Source organism: Harpia harpyja, chromosome 1 (assembly GCF_026419915.1).
Source record: "Harpia harpyja isolate bHarHar1 chromosome 1, bHarHar1 primary haplotype, whole genome shotgun sequence".
NCBI lineage: Eukaryota > Metazoa > Chordata > Aves > Accipitriformes > Accipitridae > Harpia > Harpia harpyja.
Window position 1 is genome coordinate 90,884,996 of NC_068940.1, and position 21,432 is coordinate 90,906,427.

Below are 21,432 nucleotides of genomic sequence, written 5' to 3' on the forward strand. Positions count from 1 at the left end.
AAATGGTATTCTACAGCTTTTAAGGACTAGACACTTTTACCAGTTCACACAAATAGTGGTGGTTGATTACTAATGAGAAGAAACTTTTAAATCTTTCAGCTACTACATTATTGCTTTTTGTACTTTGCCTTGTAGTATTTCAAGTCAATAAGTGGGGCAAAAACAAGGGGATTAGGAGTTGACAAGGAATTCCCTGTTGAAGAATAAAGCTAGGATTCACCTTTCTAACAGCTCCCCCCCCCAACAATCAACATGAGAAATTCAACTCCATGTTTGCTATGATCAGGATAAATACAAGATATTGAAGAGAATGGGGTATTGCAAGTCTTCAGTGCTAATTGTGCAGAATTGGAACAGTTGTAGACAGCAGTGAAGTAGTAACTGTTTGCATTAAACATCTGATTTGTCAGTTGGCCTATTTATTGTTCTACAGAATTTATGTTTTTATATTTCATTATAAAACTATGGTAGAACCACCATAATTTTCTTTCAGAATAAGGTTTTTATAAGAAGGTTTGAGGTTTTTATAAGAACAAAACTAAGTTAACAAGATTCTTTACACCTAATGTTTTGGTGTACTATCATCTCTAGCACTATATACACTAGCATTAGAATACCTAAAAGACTTTTAAACAGTTCTGTAGTTCACTGTGATTGGTCAAGAAGAAGTTTAAATAGAAGCTTACTTGACCCTTGCAGCTGATTAAGAATTATTTCAAGGGGTTAGAGGTTATCTTTAAAATGTCATACCACTGTAACTAGTTTTTTCTGCCTTGAGGGAAATTTGTTATACTGCAAAGTGGGAACAGGTTGTAACCATTTGTAAAGCACTGAAGACAAAGAGCTGTTGTGGTGTTCAGTTTACATTATTTCCTAACACATTTTTAGAGTATTTTCCTCAGCATGAAACTGAGATTCATTATTGTAAGACTAGCTTTCTTAAACAAGATTACTAGAAATGGAAAAATAAATTGCATAAATACCAGTGATTACTTAAAGATACTCTGCCTCCCCCAGTTTATATATTCTAACTACACACAGGAAAAATGCTAAAGAGCTTCTCATCATATTCAGAGGATGTTGTCAATGGATACTGCTTTAGTAATGTATTACATTAGACTGTTTGCACCTTTTTCACATAACATTAATTTCAGTAAGATTCAACAATTTACAAGTTTTCTGAAACTGAAGTCCTTAGCAAAGGGAGTGAGAGTCACTGTATGTTTTGCAACTTGCCAAGATTCTGTTTCACTATGTTTGAGTTATTGCACCTAGACACTGGGATATGTCATTCTGAGCTGTTAAGAATTAGCTCTCTTCTGGTCCTTCTAGGAAACTTTTTTTTTCTTCACCATTACCATTCCTTTCCCAGCTGCCTGAGGGGACAGCAGGAAGCCTAGCAGACACTGTTTGCTCAGAATTCCATCAATAAATCTTGTCTTCCAGGAAGCAGGGCAATGAAGGGACAACTCGCTCCCCCTGCAAGAAGGGTCAGTTCATGAAACTCAAAAGCCACTTGGCAAAAATCACTAGCAAAATGCTTGGCTTCTGGCACCACCATCTAGCACAAGTGATCTTTATCTAACAAGTACAAACCTGAAAAATAAAAATCTTCAGTAACTCAGCTGAGAAAGATACCTATGCAAGAAAAATATTGAAGATAATTTAAACAATTACCTACAAATAAACATCTAAAACATAGCAGGTGCAAGTTTTGTGTTGCATTGAAAAATAGATTTAAATATACTTCCCCCTAATTAGGATTTATAATACTGAATATACACTTGTAACTTAAGTTCTAGTAAAATCTAAGATTTGGTTGTGAGTTTACAGAACAGTCTGTTAATTTGCAGTACACTATAGTGTTTAATATATAGCAGCTTCAGTATGAATAATACTTCACTTGTTAGCCAACATTCAGGTCATTTGTTTTCTATTATCTGACATGAGTGAGCATAAACACACATAATCAGCATTTTCTATTTAAAACAAGTAATTGCTGAAGTGTATGCTGTTTAGTCCGTCTTCCTACAGTGTAAGTGGTTACAATGCAACAATTAAAACAGAGCATTTGTTTAAACAGAATTGCCCCAATTTTCCTTTCCCTACCCCATTTGTCTAGGAAAGGATAATAGCCAGTGGAACTACTGGCAGTCTCACATGCTGCATCTAGCCGAGTTAACTCTGCACAACACTGTCTCTTTTAACCCTTCTTGGGATAAGATAAACAGAAGACAGACATTTCAACACTGCATTAAGATTTCAATTTTCCACCTCAAGTAGAAACATCAGTTTTGCACAGTGGATATATATTCAGACTGGTCAGAAAGGACTACTCCCAAACAAGACTGCCGTAACACTGAACCACCAATAGGTAAGTTACAATTAGATACAATTAGCATGCATTTATGTCCTTTCTTTTCCTTATTATGTTAACCGGGAATCAACTTCACACTTCCTAACTGGAGTTACTCATTGCTATTAAAAAAAGCCCCATTGTTGCCAAGTGTTACTAGCTCCAAAAAATAAAACCCTCTGGCCGCTTAGTAAGGTGCAGTAAGCAAGATAAAAAGTAGCACAAAGGCACTTTATACCAGCCAAGTTTCATACAGTAGTTTCACTTTAGAATAAAGGATACAATAATAAAAACAGACTGATAACTTAAAACACTAATTTTGGCAAGGAAACTTAGTTAAGACCAAACTAGTGTTATAGGACATCCTGTAAGTGTGCAAAACCATAGAGAAAGTTCACTTATCTTGATGCTATAAGCTAAATCCAGACACAGTCAGGTGCTGAGCATTATTCCTAGCTTCAAAGTAAGAGGTATCAGTTTCATCATCCGGCTGAGGTATAAACGGCATAGTTTGATTCTGTAGATTATCCCAGTCCACACCGTGAAAGAGGGGGTGATTTTTCAGTTCTGAAACAGAAGTTCATAAAAACATTATAAACACCCTTTTGTCCAAGCCCCATAGTCACTTTGGTCCCTTGGTGCATAACTGTCAGTAGATGTGCTCTATTTTGCTGGTTTGGAAATTCACAAAAGTGCAAATTGCAGTTGGGTTTTAATTACCCCCAACCTCAGTGGGATGAAGCTATTGTCATGCCAACTAACCATCTTGCCCTAGCTAGAGAACCTACTCTACGCAGTACACATAGTGGATCAGAGATGCCCTAGGGGCCTGTCATGATAGGGCACCACAGAAAATTTAAGCATCACTTCAAAGTGAGTTTCTAATTTTGCCAAAGCTCTGTGCTGAGTAGACATGTGGGAGTCACTCCCACCCTTCTCCACTCCAGGCCACCTGCCATTTGCTAGCTCATGCAGCAGTCCTTCTCTGCTTTGTACAGTCCCCTTTGGCCTACCAACAGACACAGAAGCCTAAACACCCTTATGGTGAAGTTACCACAGACCACCAGATTCCTCTTTCCCAGCACAAAGATGGGATAACTAACCAAGCTGCAAGACTTCCTGACTCAAGGAGAACTCCCTTGCCCTGTCCATTCTGACCAGGAGGTGACTTCCTGGCACACAGGATCTGATGTGTCTTTTGCATAAGCTGGAAACACCACTCCCTGATGAAAGTGGCTTTGCTACTTTGATTCAATCCAAGAAAGCACCTTTTCAGCTGAGTGGGATAAAAACGTGGTTTTGTATCACCTGCGCCACAAATACCAAGAGCAAATATAAAAAAATAATAGGACAAGTAAAAATCACATTTAAAAGGAGGTGAAAGAAAAAACACTCACTGCAAGTTTTATTTCTAAGCACATATCACAGGCTTTTAGCTGATAGACAGCAAGACATTAACACTTGTTTATTATTTCTACATTTCCTGATCAAATAATATAGCACCATATTAAAGTTTATTTTAGACAAAAGGCAATAAATTAGAGAGTTAGTCTTCTAAGTCCTTCTAATAGCTTCAGCAACCCATACATGCAGCAGGACACTGCACAGATCCACTGTCTCAGAACTGTATGTAGTTCTGCTCTTCAGAAAGTTCTCACATACTGAAAGCTGTCTTCAGCTGAAAAGGTGAGCGGACTTCATTGTCTTTTCCAAAGAAGCATTAATGTGTACCATGGCTGGCATTCAGCTCCTGCCCACATCTCTGAAGAAGGGGGGAAAAAACCCCAAACTTTGGATACCCGTGTTCTCTGCCAAATACTGCTTTAAAGCCTCTCTTAGCTGGAAAGACTGAACTCGCAGAAGCATAGCACTAGGACATGACATAACTGGGATTTCTCAGTAAGTTAGGCTTCACGCTGGAGAAATAAAAGAGAGGGAGAGCATGTGGGTTGGGGGGGGGGGGGGGAGAAGATGACAGTGATAGAAACTCAATTACAATGAAGAAAACTTAATAGTTGTCCTGAGAGCTACTCATCCAACTTCACTTCAGTGGCCTATAAATTGGATAAAGAAATCAGATACAGCTAAAGGTCCTGAGAAAGAATGAATTTCCAAAAACTTCGGATTGGAAGAAACCATTATGTCATCTAGTTTAGATTTCTATGCATGACAGGCAACTAGATTTCACCCTATTATCCAGGAATAAAGACAATAACTTGTGTTTAACTAAAACACCTTCAAATTAAGACACGAGATGCTTTTTGGGAGACATTAAAGAGCCACAGAATTCCCTGTTGACATCATGATCTTCATTTATAACCATGTGCCTTCTCTAATTTGAATTGGCCTGGTTTCAGCTTCTAGCCTTCAGTCTATTTATGAGTAAGCATTTCTATAATAATTTCCTTCTCTAGTGATTTCTTGCATAGTTTTCTCATAAGATTTCTTCCTCTTTTTCCAAACTATCTCACTTTAAGCTTCCTTCATGTTATCAATTTTTTTAGTAAGATAGAGTCCCTGTGACAACAGCAAATGCTTAAAGTCCTTCATATAGACTTTGTATAGTATATATTGTCTAACTCTGTGTTCCCCTATACATTCAGTAAAGGCAGGCTGATTCCCAAGAAAAAGCTCCTTTGAATTAGCTTTTGTAGGAGGCTTCTCTCCTAAACTACAGGCTTCTAATCAAGGTTCCTAAAACCACTTAGGTCAAAACCCCCAGATATCTGTTACTGAGTTAAGCAAGAGTGAGCTTTGGTACGTCAGATAAACAACCAGAGCAGAACAACATTAAAGCAAAACAAAAGTTGAATAACCACCCCGCCCAAATTTCCTTATTTGAAAGGGAAAAATCCCACAAGAAATACAGAAAATACCACAACTTGTTAAGAGTTCTGGCACTATACATGGAACATAAACAGGCATTAAAGTTTTAGTCTAAGTTTCAGGAGGAGGACATCACCACTTTGAAATTTTTAATCAGTTGCAACACAAGAGAATTTTAATACTAACCCTTCAGTCCAGCTCTCTTAGTACTGTCAATTGTTAGAAGAATATCTATTGCATTTTGGGCGTTATCAGACAGCTTTTCTTCACCCTCAGGCCAGGGAATATCTACAGAAAAAGATGCAGATGAGTCGGTAACTCAAACCATAAAACTAATGTTGGAAATACATACTTTCCCCAATTACCAAAACATATTACCTCTTTTCAAAATATTTTGGAAGACTTGTGCTGGCGTTTCATCATTAAAAGGTGGAATTCCAGTTAGAAACTCAAACAGACAAACTCCAAGGGCCCACCAGTCTACAGCAGAACCTGGTAAGAGAAATCCAGGTCATTACATCAACACAAAGGTTTAATGATATCTGCAAAGATTTGAAGATTAGCCATGGCAGAAATTGAAGAGTGTTTAAATCCTGCAAAATTTCTTGGAAATGAAGGAAGAGACAAAGTATGTTGTACTTAATTATCATGCAGAAGATTAAAAATTTTTAAAGGGCTTTTTAAAGCCAGCCTGCTCCTTAATTCATTATAGATAATACCAGGATTTACTGATAAAAGCAAGGAGGTTCTTAAGAACAATCTAATTATCAACTCCCTTCACAGAGAATCCAGGAGCTGACTTCTCCAAGAGATCTTGTGATAAGAAACAGTTGACTTTAGCAACTGCTCTACAGCCTGGATGCGTGCTCCATATTGTAACCCCTATCCTTCTCTCTGTTCTTTGAGAAGACTCCAAGAATTCAAGCCATTGAACTTAATTTTCATTTGTCTAAATTTATGTCAAAATATTGAAGACAGCTTGCAGAGATGAGCCAGCATGCAAGAAGCTGGAATTACTTTCCATTACACTAAAGTTGATTAGGGCAATGTGTAGTTACTAGCCATCTCTCCTTTGTTGTTAAATAATTCTGGTTTTCCACATTCCAGGGGTTTTTTTTGCCAAACCCATCTTATTAACCTACTTAAAAACAAGCAGGCAAAGCAAACCCAGGCACCATGGCATGCATTCTAAGCATTCTGCATCTTTAAGCCATGCCCACTCCACTGTATAAAGAATAGATGCCACACTTGCTGCAAAAAAACCCAAAACAAACAAACAAAAATCCACCAAACTTTGAAAGAGAGAGTAAGTGTAGTTTTTCTTAGCTTTTTTCACATATAAAAAAAATTAAGACACCTCCAAGTTAAGTAAAGAAATGTTTTGAGCCATTTCAAAAGGACTATTGGCTAAGTTTAGAAATGCTGAAAACTGAAATGTGTAACTAGTAATCTAACGCACTTTTAGCAACTTTTAACAGCAGTAAGAGTGCCCCACAGAGCTAAGCATATCAAGATAAGCAGTGAGATCACATCCAATGTTGTTAGAGGCACTTGGATGTTCAGATAAACTATTCCTAGCTTCAGTCAAAGTCTAATAAGATCACAACTCTGAACAATGTACTAACACAGGCTTCAGCAACAATTTTTCCCACCCAGAGTTTAACTAAAGATTAGATTAACTCCTACCATATCCCTGCTAAATCATGTCTATCAATATCTGAAGCAAGAAACGGAAATACCAGGTCTTGAGTGTCTGAGCCTTGTTCACCCAAAGTAAACCAGACTGTATAAAGTGAAAGGAAGCAATGAGAAAAAGTGTCTCTGGTGTATTTCCTGTTACACAACATCTTTAAGAATGCTAACTTTAATCCTGAGGCACAGGCTTACATACGTTATTTCCGATAGCCTAGTCACAGTGATTCCAATATTTCCTGCACCTTTTGTGGAAGCATCACACATTATGTGGAGTGCATACTGGACATATCTTTCTATATAGAAACATTGTTCACCCAAACAATTTTTTTTTAAATTGTGATCTAGTTGTACTTTGACTGTTCACAGTTATGCTGAACACTCCCATTTCTGCACAGTATATAGCAAACTCGGAGATTAGAGTCCCTGCATATGAAAAGACAATGAAGCAAGAACATTAAAATTATTGCAAAACAACCCCTAACAAATACAAACATCAAGTATCTAGTATGATTCTCTGAAGGCATAGGAATGCAGATTTTTTTCCTTATAGTAGTAACTCAACATTAAAGAAAGATAGCAAAGTTAGAAATAAAAATAAAATAGTTTTGTAATACATTATTATAGTTTAGGATTACAACTACATTTACAAGCAAGTTAACAACACCAGAAATATTTAGTGAGGTAAAGTTTTGAGTTCCAAAGCCAGAAAACCCTAGCTTCACCGAAGGTAATGGGCGATTTGTCATTTTCTGACATAAAACCCAGATTCTTTGCAAGTTATCACTGAAGTCCTGAAAACAATAATTGCATGGAAGTCACATCACAGCCAAGTTTCACATTGTCTAAGTAGCATTGATTACATTTCCAAGCTATTATCCAGTTTTAATGCCTGCCAAATAACCAGGATCCCTGAATGGAAGTGCAAAACAACAACTACATATGTTTAGTGATTTTAGTCATTACAGTTAAATTGTTAAGTCTCTTCATGCAGTTTTATTTAATCTATATTGGCTGCATACAGCAGAATTTTACTGTTCCACAGATTAGTAATCACTACTTCTCAATGAAGATCTCATATCTTGTATACTTTTCCTAAGCCTATTAGCTCTACAAAATAAAAGTATACTTTTGAGATGGAAATAAAATGTAATTACAAATACAACAAATGTATCAGGGATACATTGCATTTATTTATTTTTTGTTAATGGTTCTTGCAAGTTAGCAGGAAAATATTTCAGACTTTTTGATGATCTCAGTGGAGCTCAGGATTTGAGCCAAAGAAATTTATGCACTTCAAAGTTGTGCTATTTTATCTTCTTATAGTAATTTGCAAAAAAAAAAAAAAAAATCTGATGGCTACTATCCACTTGCATGGAAGATCCTGTCAGAATCTTAAGTGTTTCATAAGGTCATTCCATGAGGTCATTCAACTCAATAACTGATTTTAATGCAACTTCATAAACTTGTCTGGATGCACATAACGATTTAATATCCATAAACATGGAATGCATTCTAAGAATAATTGGAGGCTTAATCCTTTCATACTAAATTTCACTAAGTTCCCCCTCCCCACCCTGAAGAATCTTAAAGGACACTCAGGATGAGCAAGTTGTGATTTCTAAGCCACATACAAGTCTCAGCCTGCCTAAGTACAGCTTCCAAATCATAGATTAGCAGCAGGCAAGGCTGTGCTGGACAGTCATGTGAAAAAAGTAAATGGAAGAAGCAGCTGAAGCAAACACAGCCTTCCATGTTGGCAAAAGCTAAGCACTAGGTATTTTTAAAGAATTCACTATCATATTACTTGAACGGTTTAGAGCTCTAGAGATATTTAGAAGTGTAAATATGTCACCTTTCAAGTACTTACAAACTCCATGGTTTGTTTGTCTTACCATGAGGCTTTGTCAAAAGCAGCTCAGGTGCCAGGTAGTCTGGGGTGCCTAGGATGCGTTCACCTTCTACTGGCGCAGCTCCTCTTCTTACACTCTTTGGAGTCCTATAGGGTGTGCCAGCATCTCCCTGATGAGGCGTCTTAAAAGATGCAACAAAGATTTCAGATGTCAAACAAAACTAGCTGAGAAACTCCCATCTCCAGGTTTAGTAATGGGTATAACAGTTGATACTTAAGTTCAAGTCAAGAACATGTCACAAAAATGTACATTCCCTGAAAAATTATGTGTGAAACGCACTTCCATTTCATCTCAACCATCTTGAAGCATGAAAAGTTAAGATGCCTACTCTTTTAAGAAACTTTTGCCTAAGTTCTTCCTCCAGTGTCAAATCCACAAGTAATGACTCAAAAAAAACCCACCCCAAACAAAACAACCAATCTTAAACTTCTTTCAAATTTAAACTCCTCTTTCAAATTCAAATTTGAAGATAACCTACTAAATAGAATGTCAAAATAACCTTCAATTTTAGCACTAAGTTCTTAAAATTAGCCAATGAAAAGCAAGCATATATGTCAAATGCCTGTAAAATAAAAATGAGAATCCTGAATTTTCTCACATATTGCATACCAGATGTACTCAAAATGTATTAAATGAGCCCTTTATTGTTTAACCTGTATCCTATGGGTTGCATTATGCCTGCAGATGAAGGTCTGCTCAAGTTACACTTAGTGACTTTTTACAGCTACACAAACCTTCTGAAAGTAATTTGGAACATTATTTGAAGATAAAATATGCAGGCTTGCAAAGAGATCAATAAGTTCTTACAGCCAATAGGCTGACTGCAATGAAAGGTTTCCTGTTATGACCTGGAGATACTACTAAATTATCTCACAGAGACTCATTCTTTATTTTTCAATATACCCTTAATTCCCATATATCTGGTATAATTTTGTTTCCAACTTCATCTTCAGTGCAGCCGAGATCAATTCATTATGACTATGCCATAAAGGCTACAGGTAATCAGGTTGCAATGATGTGATTTTTAAAAGAATCACAAAAGTATATTAAAAAGGTATCCTCCCGTTCAATTCTAAGTTACAAAAACGTGTAATGCCATCAGTCACTTATTTCTCAGGAGATCACGTGCATACCACTCTTACTCCATTTCAGCTGAATGCAAGTTAAGTTTCATAGTCAATTAAAATTTTACATAGATGAAACAGAAGCAAGCAATTCAGACAAAGACATCAAAAAAAAGGCTTTCCCAAAAATAACATTTTGAATGTCCCCTTTTGGTACACCAAATCATTCACCACACTGCCAGTTCTGTCAGAAAGCTTTAAATCCTGCAACTAGAACTTAAGTAACTGATAAAGGTCTCGTAAAGCTATGCCAGAATGAAACAGGAAACACTAACTGAAAAGTATACTTTTGCTTTTCCCACATCAGGGCACTAGTTTACTTCAGGAGAGTAAGATTTTTACTTACTATCAGAAGGATTAAAAAGCTCAAAGCAAAAACTTCATAACCTGCAAGCAGCTGTTACTGTTTTACATCAGTCTTTTTAATAGGCTCGTAATTGGTACTTGACAATACACATTACACCATCACTTTTACCAGGATAAAAACAAACAAACAAACAAAAACCAGCAGGCACAATAGGAGTTACTAGTAGCTGAACAGCATTTGCAGACTGTCTTGGAAGGGATGCAGGATTTAAGGAAAAAAAAAAAAAAAAAAGAAAATCAATGACTTCCCATTACATCAGGAAACCTATAATTACTCACAGGAAGTACCACAGTGCACTAAAAATAGGATAAGACAAAATAGCACAGACTTTTTTTTAACCAGTTCACTGTAAGAGCAAATGATTTCTCAGACACATAGACAGACAACGCATGTTGAGCCAGAGGCAAACCAGTGGATATACAGTTATTGCTAAGCTCTTACAGAAATTGTAATTTTGGCCACCCAAGTGCAGTAAGTGAAAGCCTGTCAGCAAAGGTCACTTCGACAGACTACTTCAAACTGCTTCAGTTTTCCCTAAATTAACAAGCGAAATGATTTCAGATCACCAATATCTAATGCACACACAAAGTTTCTACGTGTCTCCTTACATACCTGATAAACCCGATACGGTCTTCCTTTCTGTAATGGAGTAATAGCTGTTGGGTAAGAGCCACTACAAACAGGTGAAAGATCCATTATATCCAAGGAAGCCATGCTACATGGCTCAGATACATTGGATATATTAATTGGACTATTATAACTTCGGAAAACAACAGCATTTTTTTTTAAGAGATTCAGTGCTTCCATCATCTTTTCTGAAGGAGAAGATACTGTGTCAAGGTAAGTTTCTTTAATGTGTTTTTGGTCATTATCCTTTTCATGATGTAATGGCTTGCAGTCCTGGACAGTACATACTTCCTCTCCGTTTTGTGAGACATCTTGGGACTCCGGTGATGTTATTAGCATGCCTTCTGTATTTGGTTCCTCAAAGGAGAGGTCTTTAACACTTTTGTCCAAATCTAAAAGCTGCTTTTCTAAATGGCTTTCTGTAACAGACATTTCAGGAAATAAGTCAGAATCTGTACTGAGGATTCCTAAAGGTTTTTCATCATCAGTGCCTAAAAAACTTGAGTTCATATACTCCTTTTTATCATCCTTTTCGTAGTCTGCATCCAGATCACACATAAGATTTTTAGCTATAATTGGAGTGAGTGACCTTTCTACTGTTTGCTGGTTACCAATAAAACTCTTAACTTCTTCCTTGCTTTTGCAGGTGTCATGTAGGCATCCATCATCAGAAAGCATTAAGGATTGAATTTCTGTTGTCAAACCTGTCCTTTTATTTGCTGGAAATTCCGAGATCTGACAGCCTCGTTTATATTCTGTGTTGGTTTTTTTAACATAGTTAAGTTCCTGGCAAGGACTAGTGTCAACTAATTCAAAGCTTCTTTTTACACCTGGCTTTTCAAAAACTTCTTCCTCTTTGATAGGCTTGACAGGCTCATTCTGCCTTGAAGGTGACTGTTGTTCTGCTGTTTCATTAGTCATACCTCTTTTATTTACAAAGAGTTTTTCTTCCCAAATCTTATTTTCAGAAAGACATTTTCTGACTATGCCTTTCACATCCAGTGTGGTCACAGGAGTATCTGTTATATCAGCGTGTTCACTTCCCAGCTTCTGCCTATTGCCAGAATCACTGCTGCCGATGGGAGAAATGGCAGACTCCAGTTCTTTTTTCTTTAGAACTTTAATGTCTTTGCTGTTCGGTAATTCTACATTTGAAATGAGAGCTGACCCACTGTTACTTGTTTTGCCTGTTGTAGAACATAGTTCATCTTCACTTTGCTGCAAATGAGCACATTAAGTTTTGAGTATCGAGAAAAATGGGATTACAGCATTATAGAAATGTGTCTTTTGAAATACCTTATTTCCACTTCCATAAAAAACTGCAAATTGACAAGCATTACTTATTCTTTATAACCACCAGTAGTGACAAACATAACATAATACAGTCAAAAACATTCAGAACTAAGGGATAATTTGATAATTTGACTTTTTTTAAGAACATAAAATAAGCTTGCTAGAATACAATAGAAAATGCAGTATTTTTAAATGCCTAAGGATGAAGAAATATAGCGGTTCAAGTTGTATGTGTGATTTTATATTAAGTTAAGCTACAGAAGTTCTCAGTTTCCAAAAAAGCCGAAACCAAAGAACCCCATCATACTACCCTGTGGCATATTATACTTCAGGGATGACAAAAGGAAAATGTGATATTAGTACTATTTTGGTAGCACAGTACTAAAAACAAGGCCTTGGGAAATGGGCGGATAAAACAAAGAATTATAAATTGTTTTAAACGTACGTTTTTGTGTGTGATCTAAATAGGAATCGTGGCAAGGGACTAAATAGCACAGCAGCATTTTCTTTTAGGTCTGTATTTGTACAGAATTTCATTAACAGTTTAAAATAGCAGAAAGTATTTTGTAGCAGCTATAATTACTGGTGTTACGTTAGCTGATACAAAACCCTTCAGTAATATAAACAAACTTTTTCGGTTTTTTTAATAGCTAGTAGAAGTTTGAAGTGTATTTTGTTTACTATTTTTCCCAGGTTCTGCCTTTTAAAAATTCTTTTGTCTGCATGCTGAGCTAATAAAACTATAGGCATAAAGTCAGCTTCCAAAGAGCCAGTGCTCCCAGCATTCCCCACCTTGTGAAGAACAGGGCTAAACCCACTGCCATCCAGTAAAAGCCTTCTCTTTCACTCCTTTGCTGCAGGCTAAATAGCATTTGCTTTTCCTGTTATGTTGCGTAGGACTACTATTTGTTTGAAGAAAAAATAATACTAGTTTGATCCAAAACTCCTATTCAGCAAGCATTACAACCCCTGCTCCTTCTGCTGTAGGAAGGCTTCACTACACTTGAAGTAACTGGGGGAAGTAAGTAGCAGAGATCTGCAACAGTGCATATACAAGTACAAGCTGATTTTAATTTATAGTGGAAAGATGAAACAGTCCTGACCTCTACATCTTTCTCCCACCTGGGGCTGCTGCAGCATTCTGATCCCATACTGGACAGGTATGTGTGCGACTGACTAGTGGCACTAGAGGTACCAAACCTTTTTCTTGACTGAAGTAGAGTAGGAGTTAAACTTCTCACTGGCATCACAGGAGTTGCTTGAGAAGTATCAAGATCTTGAGAGGAAAAACAAAATAAAATTCAGGTGTTGATATAAACAGGCAACATATCTTAACCAGCTTCACACTATGTCAAGCTTTCACATCAAAGGAAGTTATGGAAAGCTATGCATGACGTCATAGTTTCTCGTCATCTTTCCTGCACAGTCAGTTCACTCATTTTTTTGAAGTAGGGACTTGCAAGAATTTAAAAGCAATATGAACATTGGCACCATAGTAGCCTTCCTTCTCATTTCAGGTTAGAAATGAGAAAGCAACAAGATAAGACAATTTAAATGAAAGCACACATTGCTATATTAAATCATTTTCAGTGAAAGTATGCCAAGAACTGACACTATTTCTACAAAATCTTAAAGGGTCATTCTGAATTCAGTGGTTGTGCATTTGAAAAAAAAATAATCAAAAGATGACATAAGTAGGGTAGGTGAAAACATGTCAGACCTTAAGGACCAGAAGAATGGTAGATAGCAAGACACCGACAGAAGCACACCTTTTATCAAGTGGGTCCAAGCTACTCACATAAAATTAAAAGACCACCACCTTGCAGCCAGAGTATTACTCAGTACAAGGCTTGGTATACTCACATGTTTTGAGTAATTTATCTGAAAGAGGGGTATTTTCCTTTTGGACCATAGGTAAAGGAGAAATCACTCCATGCAGACTGTCAGATGATTGACTTGAATTGCACGCTGGCATTTTCATTCCAACAGGAGTATACTACCAAGCAGGAAGAAGCATAGTTAAAAGATAATGGAGCCTGAACAAAACATCCTGGACTGAAAGTATAACTTCACACATTCTTTATTATGTTTACATTGGAGCTTAGCCATGCCCATTTTCCAAATTTTTTGAAGCACAACTTATAGTCAGCCATTTGAAATATAATCCAAGGTAATCACTTCAGAACTTCAAGGTACTGGAAACATATAAGTTATTCTACCAGCTGGCAGAGGAGGTGCAAGAATAGCCTTATCACTCCTATTATTACATTTAAGATAGTAAGCAAACTAAAAGAATGAAGTGCTTCAAAGACAGTGAAAATTACTTACAAAACCTAGAGAACTGATGAGAGACAACAATTGTCCTGGTGTACGTGAGTAGTCTTGCTTTGGCTTTGCCATTGATGGTGTAGTAAGGATATCTATCATATTTATCTCTACAAACAGACAAAAAAACCCTATGAAGCAGGTCAGGTTTTCCTTTTGCTATTAAATAAGCAAAATTACAGGCATTTACTTAAGTTTTATCCAGAGGGTAAAAAAATTTAGTCACATACTGAACAAATATACAAAAGAAGCCACCAAACCCAAGTGAAGACATACTCATACATTCCTATTCAAGACAAATTGTTTCCTCCTGTACATCCACCATAAAATTACAGTTTATAAATATAGAAACTGTAAAAGTCCAATTTCTATTCCAGCATACTATGTTGTAAGTGTTACGTTTTCTAACCTGATAGCAGCTTTGGTTTTTAGGTAGCAGTTCCAGCCTATGGGCTAAGATGGTGAATTTGATTCAAAGCCTGCTTTCTTTCCCAAACACATCTCAAAAAAAGCTGCAGACAAATTTTTCATAGGTGAAAATTTAACCTTAGATGCCATTTTTTGCTCAGTAGAGGTAAGTAGGCTTATAGCTTACATATGTTCAAGTAGACACCATAATCTCTCCCATTTGAACTTCACAATTAAAGCACTATATTATAGAAAATACAGTATACTTAGGATTTTCCTCTATACTCTTAAAACCATGAATCAGAAACTCCATAGACAACTCTGAATCTCCACATTCCTTTAACTACATAAAACGGGTGTACTTGCCAGCAGCTGTCTCAAAACACTGAACTGGTGCTGTGCAGCATTAGTTGGCTAATACGGTTAAGGGGTTGGAGGTGCAAGCTAGTTCAGGAACTGGCTATTCACTGTAAGACCTGCAGCCTATTGCCTGTGCCAGACAGTCATTTGACTATTCAGCTATATTTTCTGCTACTTGAAAACAGTATGTTTGTATGCTAAAGTGCTGATTTATAATCCTCTGTTAGGGACTCACCACCTCCCCCTGTCCCTCACATTAATGTCTGGAAGGTCCCAGTTCAGATTGGAAATTAATATATACAAGGGCAGAGAAACATGAACTGAAGGACAGAAATAGCCAGAGAAACACCAAGAAAAAGCCTGAATTATTCATTCACCCTTTGAATTCTCTTAGTGGACTCCATAGAAAACTTTGAAATCCATACCCCTCAAGAAAAATGGCTCTAGATCATATTTCATACAACCTTGTCCCAAAGAATAAATACTACAGCTTCTGAAGTGCAATGCATAGAGCAGACCCTTTACTAGCATGTACCTTATCAGTACTTACCTACTTGAAATCAGATATTAGTGCAACATTTGGGCTTATTTAATTGAAAGCTGCCCTCTATGGGGACGTAAAGGATTCAAGAATATGGTAATGTGACACAAAAATACATTCCAATACAACCAAAAGGATACAGACAATCTTACCTCTGTTTAGAGTAACTCTGGAAAGCCCAAAGTCTGTCAACTTTATATGGCCCTGATTAGAAATGAGCATATTGTCTGGCTTCAGATCCCTGAAGACATGAATAAAGTTGAAGTCAGCAAAAAGACAACTGAGCAATATTAAGAAGGTTAACTGACCAGAAACACTCAAACACAAAACATTGATTATAGCTGTTTCTCAGTAACATCTCTTAACCAGCAGAAGATTCCAACTGGAGGAATACACCAAAATAATTAAACATACCTAGCACTAAATATTGTACAAATGTCTCAGGCCTTGTAAAACCACCGTGCATGTCACAAGAGTTGTACATTTTGTGTTTCAGCAGGTTTAACCAGTGTTCTTCATAAGTACTACCATCACAACATTTACTAATGTGTAGCTCCTACACATGACAAGCAAACCTCTAGTAAAAGTTTTCATGATTGTTCTCTGTAGTACCACTGCATGCAGTAAAGAACTCTCACTACAGGGGGAGCATTAGAGTAGTCAATGTCCCTTTGTCCTACAGTTACATGCTTGCAGTATGCAGAGGGTTCCTGAGCTAACAGTCATTTAAAAGCCACAGATAGAGGGGACCTAGAAGGTAGCATAGCTACTAATACACCACTGTACTGGGGGAACAGCATGCAGGCAGGGGAAAGCAGCGTATATTTGTCTGCTTAACATATATGGACAGATTTTATTTTAGGTGTTGCTTCATGATATTGCTGCAGTGTACACATGTGAAAAGAGCTTCCAGAAACTCTAGCAAATGAGGTAGCTGTTACTATGAAATGGTGATTGGTTATGTGTTTGAGTGAAAAATTAAAAACCCAAACTACCAAATACTTATTTGTAAGTAAAAAAAAAAAAAAAAAAAAAAGAGAGAAGTAGGTTTTACCTGTGGATTATCCCATGCCTGTGAAGATAGTCAAGAGCCAACGCTGCTTCAGAAATATACTTAACAGCCATTTCTTCATCAAAATATCCATAAATATGGAGAAGAGATTTGACATCTCCACCAATAAGGTACTCCATCACCTGCCATTCAAAATTTAACATTTTAAAACACATTTCAAATTTGCAAGTAAAATATAAAATAGCTTTTACCCCTAGGAAAATATATTTTCAAAGAGCAGAAGCTGATAGAAGCTTCCTTGTGCGAACTTCATTTCCCACACAATACTTTTCACTTGGATAAAATAATTAAAGCTTCAGATGACAGAGGACATGAAACATTTTCTTTTAATAGACCATTTACTTATTTTATATTATTTGCCTAGCCTACTTTCTGTAGTTAGCTCTCAAATAACTACTGTAGTCAGCTTTTTAATTAACTTCTGAAAGATTTCAATATTATAGAAAATAAATTGCAAAGGACTTCTGTGAACTCAAGGCCTGAAGCCAAAGACCACTAATATTTTGATTTATATAGAGCAGGTATCTTAAGGATTTTGTTTTGCAAATGTTTATACACAATATTAAATTCAGACCTGAGCCTTGCGAAATAAGCGCAAATTTCCAGAAATGTATACAGTGAGAGCTACTGTGCATTTAAGACATGAAAAAGAGTGTTTAAAAAAAACATACACATCCAGAAAAAATTATGCAAACTCACACACTATTATGGCCCATGTCATACTCAAAAGAAAAGTCAGTGGGGTTTCAGAAACTCATTCTTCAATGACAAGAATGAGTTTATGGGGTTTTGCTCAAAAAATCTCACTAGTACTTAGATTCCAACATACAATACTATTCCATATATATGACTAGCATCTCCTTTACAAATCCTTCATCCTGAACTCCTCTACTCCACACAGCAGTTAAGAGATTCCAGGAAAAGAAGCCTTCATTTACACTCAAAATGCACTGTAGGAGTGCATAGCAACCTCGCCATAGAATTTAATCAAGCTGTTCACTGTGTGTGCTTACAGCAAACCAGACAAATTACGATAGACCCTCTGTACAGTCTTAATCCATACTACCTTTATGTGGAGGCAGCATATAAAGCCATATTCAAGTCCTACTGTACTCCACAGTGCTCCATGTGGACTAGCACTTAGTTTTGCCATTCAGTTATCCTCTTGTCACATTGGCCAACTACCATAACAAATTTTGAGCAGAGGCAACAAGTAAAACAGATGTTCTTTTAAGTGAGCCACAGGGTGTCTTTCAGTCACTTGGATTCTGCTTGAACAGAATGGTTTCTTGTTTTGTTTTCCCTAAGATTTCTGCATGTTCCTAAGACAGATTAGCTATTAGAAAAGACACTCCTGTAAAAAAAAGGGAACACAGGTAGAAAGATCGTAAAGGTACCAGAAAAGCTCAATCATTTCACTTGTTCAACCATTCTGAGAAAGAAGAATGTAAAAGTGACTAAGGAATACCCATACACTGACATAAAAATGTGTTTTCAGACATGAATATAGTTCTTCACTCCATTTTCAACACTATCATAAAACACCACAGCCATTTATTTACTCACTAAATAGACATTATTAGCTGACTGAAGCGAGTAGTATAAGTGCACAATGAAAGGACTTTTGCTGAGAGCCAATGCATCCCTCTCTGCCTGGACCTGGTGAACCATGTTTTTGTTGATCATGTCTGCTTTTTTCATCACCTGAAAAAAAAAACAAAACAAGCCAAAATCAAGTAGATAAACTTTCTTTTCTTTGCTTAGCCTGCAGTTCTTCAGTCAATTCATTTTTCTCTGTACCTCAAACTTGCATACATATATACATATAAAACAGAGCTATAACTTCAAATAAAGACAGAATTTTAAACCCCAGGTTATTAGAGAACCTTTTTCATTGCTCTCCTAATTCAGTCCTGAACGGAAATCACACTACCAATATTTACTGCAATTGTGCACACTGGAAAAATGAATGTTTAGGCTGTATCTGAAATGAAGCTGCCCCGAGTTAATCCTCTTATCCACAGTACCCAACTCAGAACCAGGAAAAAGTATTCAATGCCAAGATATACACTTGCTGCCCAAGCCTTTCCATCTCTTCAGAGGCTGAGATATATGGCCCGAGGCTTGAAAAGAAAGTGCAGCAGTAAGTCATGCCATCTTGGTATCCTCAAGTGCAAGACTGCAACTATTCCAGCCTCTAATTCTTAACTTTGCAGAGAAAGTAAGTGAATTCTGTGCTTAATTTAAAATATACAATCAAGTCACCCAACAAATCTTTGTTTCCTTGGGAAGAAGCCTCAGAGGCATGCAACTCACAATGAAGAAACAACAAGCTTAACTATGAATTAGGCTCTAATTCCTGTATTGAATTACTCCACTATATGTTGATGCCCACTCAATATTAATCTTGAATAAAAGATGCACAGCTGATAGGTATTTAGGCAAGCATTGCATATGCATTGGAAGTCTGCCCACCTTCAACATCTCTGGTCTGGATATCTATGGTGATACTAAAGCAAGTTTAATTTATCCATTCTCTAAGCAATACAACTCTAAGAAGTTGAGTCTACAGCTACCGCCACTATTCAATAACAGAATTTGATAACATATAAAAATAGCAAGACATAAGAAGTGTAAACTGATAACTTCTATGTTAAGTGTTGACAACTGTAAAAATATTTAACATACGTTAAATTCAGTAGCTTGAATAATCCATAAGTCTCACTGCAATAGCAATAAAGGATTTACACAAAAGCTCTTAGGTCACAATACTTTCAACAAACTTGTGTAAGATACTAAAGTAACGTAATTGAACCACTCTATATGCACACCTAAACTGCAGAAAGTTAGTTTCCACAGCTACCATCACTATTATCAAAGTTGATACAAAAAAAAAATTCCAAGACATACACAGAATGCACGGAACTACACTTTTAATAAGCATCTACCTTAACTGTGCAAATACTTAGCATATGGTAAATGCTATAGCGGTGAACAATCCATAAACTGCACTGCAATAGTGATAAAGGAATTACACAAAAGCTTTCACCTCAAAACGCTTATAATAAAAACATGTAAGTAGACATATGTAGCTCTGAAGAGCAATGTCTATTTTGCATGACCGTTTTTACATTTCCTTTTTTGTGTACTACGCAGCTGGTTATAATCCTTTTAATTGCAAAGTCGAGTTCACACAAACCATCGGTAAAGTTTTTACTGCTGACAAGCCTAGTTTTTAGTCCTTTGTGTATCAACAAAGAAAACGCAACAGTTTTTTTTAAACGTGCACTCAGCAAAAACCCTTCTTATAATTTGCTCTCTTTATGCATCTCAGAAGCAGACTTTTCATTCACGAACAAACGTGAGAACGCCCTCCCAGCGGCACGACTGCTGAATGTCTTCAGTTATAACAAGTATCTACAAGCAAGAAGCAAATAGCACACAGACGCTTTGGAAGACTCTTGGCGTAGTTCCCTCGACATCTAAGGGACTTCTAAAAGCAGCTGTCGTTACCAGATGCCTCCTAACCCATGCCTCCAGGCGAAGAGGGACGCGAGGGGAAAGCTAAACGCAGCCTCTGCGGACAAGGCGTCTCCCAGGCCCCAGGCTTCTGCCAGAAGGGCGGCAGCTCCCCAAGAGCCCGAGTGTCGGAAGGCGGGGGGGACTCATGCCGGGGCAGGCCTCCGCGGGGCGTCTGCCTTTCCCCTCGGCACCTCCCTTTCCCACACGGGCTTAAACGAAAGCTGAGGGCGGCAGCGCCGCGGCCCCTCACCTTCACGGCATACAGCCTCTCCGCCTTGCGGCCCAGGTACACCTTCCCGAAGGCGCCGCGGCTGATGGGCTTCACGATGGTGAACTCCTCGATGGAGGGGGGCCGGGGAACCTCGATGCGCCTCGGGCCACCAGCTGTGGCGGCGGTAGCGTCCCCCTCCTCCTCCGGCCGCGCCCCGGCCGCCGGCTCCACCGACCCCATGTCACACCTGGGCCCCGGCGCCCCGCGCCGATTCAAAGCGGCGCCCGCCCCGCCCCGCCGCGCGGCGTCACCGGCCAACGGGCGGGCGCGGAGGAGGAGGGCGGTGCTCTCGCGAGAGCGCCCGCGCGGCGGCCGTTGTGGTCGCATGGAGGCGTCTGTAATGGCGACCGGAGCGGCGGGGCGGTAAGCTGTGCCTCGCAGCCCCGCCTTCCCGTGCGGCCGGCCGCCGAGGGCCCTGCGGCGGGCAGCCCCCTCGCTCACGCTTCCGGGCAACGCTGGGGCGCTTCACGTACCCGCCCCGAAGCGCATCCGCCGCCGTTCAGAGACACCATGGCTGCCGTTTGGCCAGGCCTCTGCCTGGTGGCGGCTGCCGTGATGACCGTCCTCCGGTCTCACCCGTACGGTGCTGCTCCCAGTGGTATCTGGTGAGCAGCGTGCTCAGTTCCGCTTGCAACCAGAAGGAGTTAGATGTTTATTGTTGACACAGATGAGCTGAATAAATCGGTTGCGACGTTGCCCTCGAGGTTTGTGAGTGTTGCTCTAGTGTTTCTGGTA

General features: G+C 38.3%; 2 protein-coding genes across 5 annotated transcripts in view; one reads left to right on the forward strand and one right to left on the reverse strand.

Annotated features, from left to right (window-relative positions):
- ACBD5 (acyl-CoA binding domain containing 5) overlaps positions 1-20,679 on the forward strand; it is a 53,522-nt gene extending 32,843 nt beyond the window's left edge. For 2 of the 4 annotated variants that reach the window (XM_052804809.1, XM_052804847.1), the window contains one exon: positions 20,239-20,679. In XM_052804809.1, coding sequence (XP_052660769.1) covers positions 20,239-20,269 — 31 coding nt within the window. In that variant the 3' untranslated portion in view covers positions 20,270-20,679. Of the gene's footprint in view, positions 1-14,112; positions 14,132-19,004; positions 19,114-20,238 lie in introns of those variants that run through there. The other 2 variants (XM_052804832.1, XM_052804839.1) reach the window with 2 other exon arrangements.
- MASTL (microtubule associated serine/threonine kinase like) lies at positions 245-21,047 on the reverse strand. Its single transcript, XM_052804767.1, has 12 exons — positions 20,677-21,047; positions 18,471-18,608; positions 16,887-17,026; positions 15,985-16,073; positions 14,527-14,633; positions 14,062-14,194; positions 13,302-13,474; positions 10,891-12,123; positions 8,770-8,908; positions 5,561-5,674; positions 5,369-5,470; positions 245-2,923 (listed from the first exon to the last, which is right to left on the reverse strand). The coding sequence occupies exons 1-12, from the start codon at positions 21,022-21,024 to the stop codon at positions 2,766-2,768; spliced, it is 2,874 nt and encodes a 957-aa protein (XP_052660727.1). The 5' UTR covers positions 21,025-21,047; the 3' UTR covers positions 245-2,765.
- Positions 21,048-21,432: the final 385 nt, after the last annotated feature.